The sequence below is a fragment of the Loxodonta africana genome, chromosome 4 (genome assembly GCF_030014295.1).
Source record: "Loxodonta africana isolate mLoxAfr1 chromosome 4, mLoxAfr1.hap2, whole genome shotgun sequence".
NCBI classification, from domain to species: domain Eukaryota; kingdom Metazoa; phylum Chordata; class Mammalia; order Proboscidea; family Elephantidae; genus Loxodonta; species Loxodonta africana.
This window is the reverse complement of record NC_087345.1, coordinates 138,263,411-138,276,621: the sequence shown is the minus strand read 5'-3', so window position 1 is coordinate 138,276,621 and position 13,211 is coordinate 138,263,411. Positions and strand designations below refer to the sequence as shown.

The window sequence follows — 13,211 nt, the reverse complement described above, 5'->3', positions numbered from 1 at the left end:
TCTTTCTACTCTTCCCATTTTCCCTCACTTCCATGTAACTTTTTCTTCACAGTTCCTCTCATCCCTGGACTCTGTACCCAAATTTTGACCCTGCAAGTGTCCTCAGAAAGTCCAACAAAATTGCCCAACCCCATCCAAATGCTTTGAATCCCCAGGCTCCAGCCAAGGCTCCTTCGTTGCCTTTCCTCTGACAACAGCGTTTCTCATCTTCCCTCTTCTGTTTATCCACTTCATTTTCTGCTTCCATTTCCCTCCACTTTCCTCTTCCTTCTTGCCTAAGCTTTGGGCCTACCTTTGGCATCCCTAGGCATGACCTCCCTTTTCTATGATCCTCTGGCTAAAGTGGTTACTGACTGCCATCTAGGAACCATATCATGATACCTAATGTTGGTGCCCAATGAACATCTGGTGAAAATGAGGGTGGGCTAAGGGAAGCCATGCATTGAATCTCCTACTTTGAAATTCGAACAATGACAAGATGCAGCAACATCATCTACAAGCATGTAGGCATTTGTGGTTGGTTCTGTGCTGGGGTCCCCGCAGAGGGTGGATTGTATGAATATTTGTGCTGGCTTGAGACTAACACGAGATTGGCATCTATATGAAAAGCTGCAGAAACCACTAAGGATAATAATAGGCAGCGATTACTTACATTGTATAATACCGTAAATGAGTATGGCTCCAAGGACAGTGCAACTAAGGAGAGGGCTCAGAGGTAGAAGAGAGGAACAAAGACAAGGGGCTTGGAGCAAGTGATTTGGCTATGAGTAAAAAGGACAGGCCAGAGGGTCCTGGGGAATGTGGGAGAGGAGTTTGGGGCAGCCCAGAGGATCCTGGCTCTGATTTGTCACCTCAGGGAGTAGGTTTGGGGCTTTTTGACATGTGGCAATTAAGTGGGACAACTCTGACAGCCAGATGAAGAATGAAGGCTAAAGATCACAGTTGCCAGTGTCATCTCCCAGGGGTTCCCAGGCTCCACAGCTTCTGGCACTCACTGGCTCCTGGCCATTCCTCAGGCCCCCAGCAGCTCATAAACCAGAATTTGCCTCAACAGCCTAGCTCGTAAGACCAAGACCAGGCTTAGGAGGTCACAGAAGGGAGGTGTGGGCTCAGAAGTGGTTCTGAAGGGTTCTTGTGCTCAGACTAATTAGTGTCAGTGAAGCTGGAGGCATTCACCAAAGAGCACAGTTCTTGGGGAGTGGCATGTTGGGGATGAGAAGGTGAGTGTCCATCCCTTCTTCCTTTTCAGATCTACTTTTCTTTTTTTTCTTTTGGAAGGTCTTCTGCCTCTGTGTGTTTTTGTGAGTGTGATGTACTTTGTGTTCAACTTAACTTTTTGTTATTATTATTATTATGCTTTAGGTGAAAGTTTACAGCTCAAGTTAATTTCTCACACAAAATTTTATGTGACACTAGTTGCAATCCCTATAATGTGACAGCACACTCCCTGTTTCCACTCCAGGTTTCCTGTGTCCATCTAACCAGCTCCTGTCCCTTCCTGCCTTCTCATCCTGCCTCTGGACAGGAACCGCCTGTTTGGTGTTGTGTATCTGCTTGAACTAAGAAGCACAGTCTTCATGACGATTATTTTATGTTTGACAGTCCAGTCTAACCTTTGTCTGAAGGGTGGGCTTTGGGAATGGTTTTTAGTTCTGGGTTAACAGAGCATCTGGGGGCCATGGCTTCAAGGGCTCTTCCAGTCTCAGTCAGACCATTAGGTCTGGTCTTTTTGCGTGGATTTGAGTTCTGCCTCAGATCTACTTTTCACAAAGTTATGGTGATAACTGATGTCACTGAATCGTACATATAAACAATGTTGAAATGACAAGCGATTTGTTACACACATATTTACCACAGTTAAAAAAAAATTGTGATGAGGAATTAGGTCCTTAAGGCAGACCTAGCTTACAGGGACCTCCCTACCCCAGTGGCTTTCAAGAACTTCATATTCATTGACGTGTGTGTGTGTTCATGTTTGCTGGCCAAATGCCCAGCAGGCTGGGCTAGGGATTACCTTAGAAGAGTCTCTAGACTTCTGCTCCGTGCCAGCAGGCAGTATGAGTGCTATCACCCCCCTAGACTTCTATGGCCTACTGGGGTTCAAGAGTTTTCAGAGTCTTACTTATGCATCTTTGGCTGGCTGGTGAGCAAGGGGGGCCCTGCTAACGCTCTAGTTCCCCTCCCAGCTGAAAGAGGCTGCTGCCCAGAGGGCAGAGCATGAAGGTGGTGAGAGTGGGTGGAAGATCTTCTGCCTCGAGGCTAGGAGCCAGGCTAGGAGTCTTTTTCTGCTCTCCCCTAGTTTAAGGCCAGAGAGTAGGTGGCTTTCTCTGAAGCGTCCCAGTGGCCTCCCCACTTCCCTCCCTCAAGTCTTCATAATAATCCTCTGACTATCCCCCGGGGCTCTTGTTTTGGGGGTGACAAAACCTGGACATCATGGGCAAGTAGCCTGAGCAGCAGGATGATGACAGAGGCCCTGGAGTCCTAGCCGCCAACCCAGTGCCTCCTCTTGTCCCACCAGGGGGCAGGGACTGCCTGGCTTGGTGGCCTGGAGCAATTCACACTTCTCGATGGGCTTCCATTTGCCCATCTAAAAATTGAGGTGGCCAGACTTGTTTCCTAATGTGCTGCTCAGCTCTGACATCTTAGGGTCCTAAGTAAAGGCAACCCCCCCCCACCATCATTCCTAATCCGGGATTGAGGAGAAAGGTTATATTCCCAGAGCCCCACCCTGCACTCCCTGGAGTACTCGGGAAATGCTCTTTCACCCTCAGCTCTGGTCCCCCCATTCCCCACCCCATATACCATGGGAAGAAGTGGCAAGGAGAAGGACTATTTAATAGAATTAGAACTTTAAGGCTAGGAAGGAACTTGGAAACTCTCTAGACAAGCCCCGTTTATTATTTTTAGTGTATAAATAATGATAGCCTTATTTATGGAGGGCCTACAATATGCCAAGGTCCTTAGGTGGCACAAATGGTTTGTACTCAACTATTAACCTAAAGATTGGTGGTTCAAACCCGCCAGTGGTACCATAGAAGAATGGTCTGGTGATCTGCTTCTATAATGATTACAGCCAAGAAAACTCTACGAAGTAGTTCTCTGTAACACATGGAGTCGCCATGAGTTGAAATCTACTCAATGGCAATGAGTTTGATTTTTTTGTTTGTTTTATGCTGTGCCAGATACTTTGTAGGTACTTATTTATTTATACCCTAATGGTCTCCATTGGGCAGATGAGGAAACTGATAGCCTAAAAGGAACAGCGACCCTCCCAAAGGTCATATAGATGGTTAGTGTTTAAACCAGGGCTAGAACTCTGGTGATGTCTTGATTCCCAGGTACCTGAAGGGCTTGAGAAAAGCAGAGACAAACAGGGCAGTGGGACAGAGGCCAAGGAAAGCCTAGCTGGGGAAGACCACTGACTTGGGGATGTGATGGGGGCAAGAGAAGGTGGGGCAGGGCCCGCCATACAACTTCTCCCCCTCCAGCCACCTCCCTGCTGCCCCCTCCACCAGGCTTTTTGCAGGCCCTCCTTGATCCACTCACCACTCCCTCCATCAGCCCCCTCCTCAATCCCCTCTCCACTCCACCCGTCACCTACCCTCGTCCCTAGCCAGGTCCAGAACCTTTCTGACCATTACACTTTGCCTATCTCAGATAGGCAAACTTGTCTTTGGCTCCCCCGTACCAAAAGCTGAGGCCTCTGGGCTCAGCTGCAGCCCAGGTCCAAGGCCCTAAGGTAATGCTCCAGAATGACAGCTCTAACTGTTCACTTGAGTCCCTACTTTGTTCTACTGCTTCCCTGCTGAGGCTTGGTCAGCCCTCCTCAGGCTCCCCTCCATCCTCCAGCACCAGCCTTGACCTGACCTCTACTCCCCCAAACCTTGCAGAGGGGGTGCTGTAACAAAGCAGTGTTGGTTCTGGTCTTTGTCCAGACATCAAACAGTCCAGGGAGGAGGTAGGGTTGTTATTTTTGCCCGATACCTGCATCTGACCATTCCTAGTCTTGTTCCAAATGGGGTATGGGAGTGGAGGTAATTTATTATCCAAATTTCTTTCAGTGTGTCTTCTTCCACCCCAACAGACACACACACACACAACACACACCTACCTCCTTCCTCCAGACCCCTCATTCTATCCCTAGGAACTGGGGCCCCTCCCTGCTCCTAACCTGCCTTTGTCCTCCCTCCTCTATGAGAGAGTCCTCCAAGGAACACATATAACAAGGTACAATTTCAGTGGAGTCTCCAGGAGCCTGGAGTACAGAGGTGGCTTGAGGTTGGGGGAATGGTGGAGAGGCTGTTTCGTGCAGAAGCCAGAATCTTGCAGGTACCCCCAAGAGCTTCTCACTGAAAGGGCATTTGGGGGAGAACTCTGGAGCCTGGGGCTCTGTGTCCCCACCCGTCTGGAGGCTCTTCTAGATGTGTCCACACCTTCTCTTCCTTGTTGAGGTTTTGCCAGGTTTTGCTGTGGAGAGATAGTAGAGGGGCAAGGCAACTCGATCCTTGATCAGGGTTTGGTAATTCCTCACGAGGTCCTGGCTCAGGGGTGCACTGGGCAGCACCGCCAGCTTTAGCTTCTTCTCTTGGTAATGTGGCAGAGGGTTTGGACAGGGCCAGCTCTTGGTGAGGTCATTGGGAAGTGGGTTGGGCATGAGCTGCAGGCCGCGGGGTTCAAACCTTCCACCAGCTGATATGTGCTGATATCTGTGGAGGGAAAGACGTATGGAAAGAACAGAAAGGTCAAGCAGGGATCCAGGCACCACTCTGCTGGGGAAGGGTGAGAGGGGAAAGGGTGACACTGCCTTCCACAAGCTGGTGAACCATCAGGCTCTCTCTCTAAGTGGATATTGACTAATACCAAATGAGTATATCAAGTGAATGGCCTGTGCCCTGTGAGTGCGTGTTTTGGCTTTGAAAACCAAAAATCAAACCCATTGCCATTGAGTCAATTCCAACTTAAAGCGACCCTGTAGGACAGAGTAAACTGCCCCATAGGGTTTCCAAGGCTGTAAATCTTTATGGAAGCAGACTGCCACATCTTTTTCCCATGGAGCAGCTCATGGGTTCAATTCGGTTAGCAGCCTAGTGCTTTAACCAGTTTAGATTGGTGAATAATGTTGTAATGTGTTCTGCTGACTTCCTTGGTGCCTGTTTATCCCTTCTTTCGCTCCAATTTCTCTCATTTGTAATGGAAATGTCTAGCTTGTGCCTGTTCTACCATTGTACTTTGGAAGCAGATAACTTGTATTCTAGATTTCACAGATGAAATTTTTGGATTTTGGACTTGGAGTCGATTTGAGATTTTTGCTATGATATGAGGGGGTGAAAGTGTTTTATATGTTAAAGACACGAATTTTGGGGGGCCAAAGGGTGGAATGTTATGGATTGAATTGTGTCCTCCCAAAATGTGTGTCAACTTGGCTAGACCATGATTCCCAGTATTGTGTGATTGTCCACCATTTTGTCACCTAATGTGATTTTCCTGTGTGTTGTAAGTCCTACCTCTGTGATGTTAATGAGGCAGGATTAAAGGCAATTATGTTAATGAGGCAGGACTCAATCTACAAGATTAGATTGTATCCTGAGTCAATCTTTTTTGAGATATAAAAGAGAGAAGCAAACAGAGACAGGGGGACCTCATACCACCAAGAAAGCAGAGTCAGTAGCTCACATCCTTTGGACCTGGGGTACCTGCACTGAAAAGCTCCTAGACCAGGAGAAGATTGATGACAAGGACCTTTTTCCAGAGCCGACAGAGAGAGGAAACCTTCCCCTGGACTTCTAACCTCATAGACTGTGAGAGAATAAATTTCTCTTTGTTAAAACCATCCACTTGTGATATTTCTGTAATAGCAGCACTAGATGACTAAGACAAATGTTGAGATGATAAATCTTCCATTCTTTTGGTATGTAATGTCATCACCCTTAACTGGTCCAGATTCTAGCCATCCTTCAAATCCCATGTTGTGTTTAATGTAGTGCAAATGAGAAGAATGCTGAGCTCAACTCAACTGTTCCTCCTTATCACTGCTAGAACTCGTTGGTAAAAAATCATTGATGATATCCAAAAGCCCTTCCAGTTCTGATCTGCTGTGATTCTACTAGACTTTCTCTGATGATTTCCTTTTCTCTATTTTTAAAAAAAAAAAATCCCAACCAACTGCTGTCAAGTCAGTTCTGACTCATGGTTACCCAGGTGTGCAAAGTGGAACTGCTCCATAGGGTTTTCAAGGCTGTGACCTTTCAGAAGCAGATTGCCAGTCCTTTTTTTCCAGGCACTTCTGGGTGGGTTCAAACACCAAGCTTTATGGTTAGTAGTTGAGCACTTTACTGTTTGCACCACTCAGGCCTATAGATTGAACAGTAGGAAACTGACCGTTAGATAATGCAAATTTCTTATGGTTCAGCAGGCTTTGCACCTGGTTCAGCAGATAGTCCTGTTTGCTGTTGTTGGTTACAGAGGTTCTTAGCCCTGGCTGCACATTAGAATCACCCTAAGAAGCTTTTTAAAAACACCAATTCCCAGGATCTCCCCCAAACAACAACCACTGCCATCAAGTTGATTCTGACTCATAGCAACACTGTAGGACAGAGTAGAACTTCCTTAAAGGGTTTCCAAGGTGATAAATCTTTTTTTATTTTTAATATTGTCCTTTAGATGAAGGTTTACAGAGTAAAGATTCTTATTGAACAGTTAGTATACATATTGTTTTGTGACACTGGTTGCCAACCCCACAACACGTCAACACTCTCCCTTCTCCACCTTGGGTTCCCTATTACCAGCTTTCCTGTCCCCTCCTGCCTTTTAGTCCTTGCCCCTGGGCTGTTGTGCCCCTTTAGTCTTGTTTTGTTTTATGGGGCTGTCTAATCTTTGGATGTAGGGCGAACCTCAGGAGTGACTTCAGTACTGAGCTAAAAGGGTGCCCAGGGGCTGTACTCTCGGGGTTTCTCCAGCCTCTGTCAGGCCAGTAAGTCTGGTCTTTTTCTGTTAGAATTTTGTTCTATATTATTTTTCAGCTCTGATCTGGACCCTCTATTGTGATCCCTGTCAGAGCAGTCAGTGGTGGTAGCCGGGCACCATCTAGTTGTGCTGAACTCAGTCTGGCGGAGGCTGTAGCAGTTGTGGTCCATTAGTCCTTTGGACTAAACTTTCCCTTGTGTCTTTGATTTCCCTTGCTGCTGAAGGGGTAAGACCAATGGACTACTTTAGATGGCCGCTGACAAGCTTTTAAGACCCCAGACACTACTCACCAAAGTAGAATGTAGAACATTTTTTTTATAAACTATATTATTGTCATGGATTGAATTGTGTGCCCCAAAAATGTGTGGATCAATTTGGCTGGGCCGTGATTCCTGGTATGGTGTGATTGTCCACCATTGCATCATCTGATATGATTTTCTTCTGTGTTGTAAATCCTGCCTCTATGTTGTTAATGAGGGGAGATGGGCTGCAGTTGTGTTGATGAGTCAGGACTCAATCTACAGGATTGGATTGTGTCTTGAGCTGGTTTCTTTTGGGATATAAAAGTAGCAAGTGGCGGACAGTGGACTTCATGCCACCTGGAGGGCAGTGCCAGGAGCAGAGTATGTTCTTTGGACCCAGGGTTCCTGTGTGGAGAAGCTCCTAGTCCAGGGGAAGATTGATGAGAAGGACCTCTCTCCAGAGCCAACAGAGAGGGAAAGCCTTCCCTTGGAGATGACGCCCTGAGTTTGGACTTTTAGCCTACTTTACTGTGAGGAAATAAATTTCTCTTCGTTAAAGCCATCCACTTGTGGTATTTCTGTTATAGCAGCACTAGATAACTAAGACAGTTATGCCAATTGATAACTAAGACAGTTATGCCAACTGAACTAGATGTTCCACAAGACCATGGTCCCCACAAGAGCTGTAAATTTTTATGGAAGCAGACTGCCACATCTTTCTTCTGCGGAAGTGCTAGTGGGTTCGAACTGCCAATCTTTTTGGTTACCAGCCAAGCGCTTTAGGTCATCACCCAGACCAATTAAATTTGAATCTCCAGAAACCCAAACCAAATGAGCTGTCGTCAAGTTGACTCCAACTCATGGTGACCCTATAGGACAGAGTAGAACTGCCCCATAGTTCCCGAGGCTGTAATCTTTACAGAAGCCAACTGCCACATCTTTCTCCTACAGAGTGGCGGTGGGTTCAAACTGTTGGGCTTTGGTTAGCAGCCAAGCACTTAAACACTGCCACCAGGGCTCCTGAATCTCCAGTGTAGGGCTCAAATGTCAGCATTTTGTAAAGAGCCCAAGTGATTCTAATATACTGGCACAACCGAGAACCACTGGGTTTATATGTAAATATTCTATTTCCCCAACAAGATCACAAGCATATTGAAGCTTCCACCAAGTCTTATACATCTGATGTCCTCTGGGTCCCTAGTGCTCAAAATGTGCATACTGACTGATCCAGAGTCATTTTAACAATTCTTTTAATCCTTTACACATCTACTCAAAAGGAACAACAGGACTGGGTAGGCCTTTCTTCTTATCACTCTTTCTTGTTCCCACCTGGTGAACTGGTACACATCTTACAAGGTCCAGCTCAAATACTACCTCCGCTGTGAAGAGCAAAACCTTGTCTGAGACTCAGTCTTTCATTCTCGACTCCAGGGGCTGGTCCTAGAGAAGTAAACAGGCAAGACAAGGGCCCTACTTTCATGGAGATGCTGTACTAATAATGATAGGATTTAACGAGCCCCTTCTGTATGCCAGATGCTATGCCATTTAATCTTCTAAGAACCCTGCCAGATACCGGGAACTCTAACCACCAATACATACTTGAGAAAAGTGAGGCTCAAAGAATTTAAGAAACCTAAGGTCCTATACGGAAACCCTAAGGTCCTATACGGAAACCCTGGTGGTGTAGTGGTTAAGCGCTACGGCTGCTAACCAAAAGGTCGGCAGTTTGAATCCAACAGGCGCTCCTTGGAAACTCTATGGGGCAGTTCTACTTTGTCCTATAGGGTTGTTATGAGTCAGAATCGACTCAACAGCAATGGGTTTGGGTTTTTTTTTTTAAAGGTCCTATAACAAGTATGTGATGGAGCTAGGATGATTCCAGCCTAGGTCTGTTTGACTCCAGAGGCCATGCTTTTTCTTCCATTACTAATTTATTGAGTGCTTACTGTATGCCAAGCACTGTGCTAAATTCTTTTTATGGATAATTATATTTTTATTATACTGACTTTATAGAACACCACATTATATTAGAGGTAGCTGTAAACTAGTCTGATTCCCCAGTCAGACAAGAGGGGAAGTCTGAACACAGTGGCTCTGGAACTAAGATACCTGGGTTCAAATTCCAGCTTTGCCACTTACTAGCCATGTGAACTTGGGCAATATACTTGACCTCTCTGTTTCTCAGATGTCCCATCTGTAAAATGGGGTTGGTAATGACAGTTTCTATCCAGAAGGTTGTTGCTGGATCCCCTCAAATCAATTCTGACTCATAATGACCCTACAGGACAGAGTAGAATTGCCCCATAGGGTGTTCTGGGCTGTAAATCTTTACAGGAGCGGATCGCCAGGACTTTTTTGCCGCCACAGAGCTGCTGGGTGGGTTCGAACCACTGACCTTTTGGTTAGCAGCTGAGTGCTTAATAATTGCACCAGCAGGGCTCCTTACAAGGTTGTGGGAGGATTAAATAATACAGCTAAAGTGCTTAGAATAGCACCTGGCACATAGTAAGTTGCTGGTGTTGGCAATCTCGTTAAATTGTGAATTTTTTTGAGGAATGACCTGAGTCTTAATTAGCTTTGTATGCCTAGTGTCTAGTATGTATTAGCAATCAGTAATCTTCATTAAAAAGACAATAGAGAAAAGCCAAGCTCTTCTCAAAACTACCAACTTTACTATTATTTTTTTTAAAGATTAAAAGTCTCCACAGTCACCCCCCTTCCAACTGTCAGTGTTTCCCTTAATGCCCTTGGGATTGGAATTTGAGTTGTTCTAGCCTTATGCTCCTCCCCTTTCCTGCTATTGATACCCACTGCCTAGACTGGACGCAGTATGGAAATAACCGAGTTCCCATGATGGGCAGGGAGGGGAGAGGCTGTGGGGTTCCCAAACTTTTCACATGCCTGTCTCTGCTCCCCACCCATCAACCCCCCCCTGAAGAGCTCCTGCCCCTCCTTTCCACCCTTCTGAAGGCTTTCTACCCTTCCAGGCTTAATCCCGATTTCCTCTCAAAGCCTTCCTGGGAGAGGGAGGCACTCCAGTCCACCCCTCTTCTGAACTTCTGTGATAACATCTCATTTTTTGTTCAGTGCTTTTACATATTCACTAACAAATTTTGTCCTCACCCAGTGAGGTAGGTATTTATCATTCCCCATTTGATCAATGATGGAATTGAGGCTGGAAAAACTATGCAAATTGCCAAAGTGACACAGCCTGGGCTTGGCTCCAGGCAGACTCCAGCTCCAGCTGTTTCCATAAGTAATTGACTTCCTTATAGCACCCACCATCTGTCTCACGCTTCGGGCACTTAGCACATGTGGCCTTGTATTGATGGTTGTGTTTTCATACATGTCGTGTCTGCCTTTCATAAGCTACTTGAGGGCAGGGACTGAGTCATATTTCTCTGTATCCCCAGTGTCTAGGTGGTATAACCACAATTTTAGTTAAAAAAGCATCTCCACTTGCTGTCCTTTCCTTGCCTCCACCCCTTCTTTCCAGCTATACTCAGAAAAGAGAGTTTGGTTTCTAGATAAACAGATGTGGGAAGGTTAGGGCACCAAGTTAGACATCAGAAACGGAGTCAGAGAGAGGGAGGGGTCACCTGAACATTGAGTTGGTTGAGTGAGTTCACTGAGGAAGAAGCTCATCTTACTTCTTGAAGTTCTCTGGAGGCAGGATGTTGCCGTGTACATCGAGTGGAGGTGCTCTCACTTCACTCCTCAGCTTGAGTTTCTCCACCTCTTTGAGCTCCTTCACCGTCCTGAGGATCACCTGGTTCTTCCTATTTGCATCCACAAAGATGGGAGTACAGCAGATGAAGGTCAGGAAGCTGTTTTTACCCATCCAGGAGGGAGGGGGGATGGGAGGCTTGGCTGGGGGCTGGTGGTGGGCCCTGGAGTTCGTCAACCAGCGCCAGACATTGCTATCGTAGGGCACATCAGGCCGTGTAGGGAAGGTGGCAGGCAAGCGCCCCACATCAAGCCACGTGTGAAAGCCCCAGGTGTGCTGGGATGCATTCTCAGCAGGGTAGGTTAGGCATTGACGCACCTTGGACTTAATTTCTGTGTAGGGTGGCAGCTTCAAGGCCAACTGGTGGTAGGCTTGCCGGGTGAAACCAGGCAACTCCCAGGACTCACTGGGGAGGAGGAAGTTGTCATGCTGAGTCCACGTTTGGAAGGCTGGGAATGACTCATTTGAATGGACCATCTAGGGAGAGACAAGAGGGAGCCTGGGGATGATTGTGTGTGCAGAAAGGAAGAGGGAAGGGCACTGTCTCACTTTCCCAGGCATAGCCAGAGAGAGAACAAGTTGCCAGCCTCCTCTACATCCAGAATTCTCACCAGACACTGATGGCTTGAAATGAAACCATTTCTCCATGTCTCTCCTGCCCATCAGAAGTTATGACTGCTCTCTATCATTCTCATGGATTTCTCACCTTTTGTTCTGTTTCCATTTATTGTGTTTTGGCTTTGATTTCCCACCTCGTTTCCTCAACTTCAGGAATGCCTGGGTGGTACAAATGGTTAGGTGCTCGACTGCTAACTGAAAGGTTGGCAGTTTGCACCCACCCAAAGGTGACTTAGGAGAAAGGCCTGGTAATTTGCTTTCGAAAGGTCATAGCTTTGAAAACCTTACGGAGCACAGTTCTACTCTGCGCACTTGGGGTTGCCATGAGCCTGAATTGCCTCGAAGGCAGCTGGTATAGTTTTTTCGTTTTCCTCAACTTACATTTTCCCACTCTTCACCTTCACCCACCCGCTGTGTTCTGGTGTCCCCTTTCTTTCTCTGGAACTGGTGCTTCTAATCGGACCCATCAGGTCCTAAGAGAATTATGGGGGGAAATGCCCCATACCAAGCTAAGTGTAGAAGCCCATCTTCACCTGTTCCTGGTCCTGGGAACACTCCAGTAAAATTCTCTAGAGAACAAGGCCCAGGTGCTTTTCTGTCCCAGACTCCCTTTGCTACTTGTTTGTCCATTATTGATGCTTTTCCTTCAGTCTCATTAAAATGCAAGCAAGTAGTTAAAGCACCTAGAATATCAGTTCTTGCCCTTTCCTGTGCCCCTTCCCCCCATGAAATAAACAGCAGCAAATATGTATTGACACTGTGCTACTTATCCACATCTCATTAATCTTCACAATCCTATGAACAAGTATTATTATTGCCCCCATCTTAAGGGTGCAACAAGCAAGACATGATGAGAGTAACTCACGCAATGTGCTGAGCGAGTGGTGGAGCTGGTACGTGAGCCCTGATTCTGCTTCTACTCATGTAACTATGCCCTGTGACGGGGGTTGGTACAGTGCTTGGCCTGTGCTGGGGCTCAAGAACGTGTCTCTTTTAAGAATGCCTCTCCCTCCCATCCACTCCTAGAGCTTTGCTGATTCCAAAAAAAATCACCTGTTTCTTGGGGTCAGGCTTCCATATCATTTCTACAGGACCACCCTGGTGGGTCTGGGAGATGTGTTAACAACCAGGCACCTATTCTCCTGTCTTCTGAGCTTCCTGTTCCTCAGCCTCACTGGACTGGAAGGGCAAGACTGTGGCTTATAGGCTAGGAGTTCTGCTGTCCAGGAGATGGTATTGCCCACCACAGGGGGGCAGCCCCTAGCCCAACAGGGTGTAAAGAGGTAGGCTGCTGAGATGGTCCCGCCCCCTACCTGCAGGAAAGGTTCTCTGACACTGGATGGACCGCTTTTTTGCCCTCCGGGGGGAATTCTTCGTGGGTTACTTGCCATTCTTCTGTGCTTCAAGAGCCCGGAGGGCCTGCTTTGTGGGGAAGCCTTTTCTGGCTCCATTGTTTGCTGCTGGAGTTGCTATGGTGATGCTTCCTGAGTGGTGACGCAGGGAAGAGGCCTTTACCTCTCACTGGGAGGGCTGTCCAGTCCCTTGGGCCCCCAGCTGCCTTTCAGGTGAGATAAGCAGAGGTTAGGACTCATAACTTCTGACTGTCAAAGATGGCAACAGAAGTTGCTTTAAGGGAGGAGGAAAGCAACGTGGGTTGGCTG

At 47.0% G+C, this 13,211-nt stretch overlaps 1 protein-coding gene across 1 annotated transcript; it reads right to left on the bottom strand.

Moving 5' to 3' along the window:
- Positions 1–4,406: 4,406 nt before the first annotated feature.
- On the bottom strand, positions 4,407–12,941 carry TEX52 (testis expressed 52). The gene is made up of 3 exons (XM_064284730.1): positions 12,864–12,941; positions 10,856–11,409; positions 4,407–4,706 (listed from the first exon to the last, which is right to left on the bottom strand). The coding sequence occupies exons 1-3, from the start codon at positions 12,939–12,941 to the stop codon at positions 4,418–4,420; spliced, it is 921 nt and encodes a 306-aa protein (XP_064140800.1). The 3' UTR covers positions 4,407–4,417.
- Between the last annotated feature and the right edge of the window lie 270 nt (positions 12,942–13,211).

Coding starts and splice junctions, on each gene's coding strand:
- TEX52 (XM_064284730.1), bottom strand. CDS start 12,941: ATGGCAAGTAACCCACGAAGAATTCCCCCCGGAGGGCAAAAAAGCGGT. Junction 11,410..12,863: donor TCAGAGAACCTTTCCTGCAG/GTAGGGGGCGGG, acceptor GTCTCTCCCTAG/ATGGTCCATTCAAATGAGTC. Junction 4,707..10,855: donor CCTCCAGAGAACTTCAAGAA/GTAAGATGAGCT, acceptor TTCCCTCCACAG/ATATCAGCACATATCAGCTG.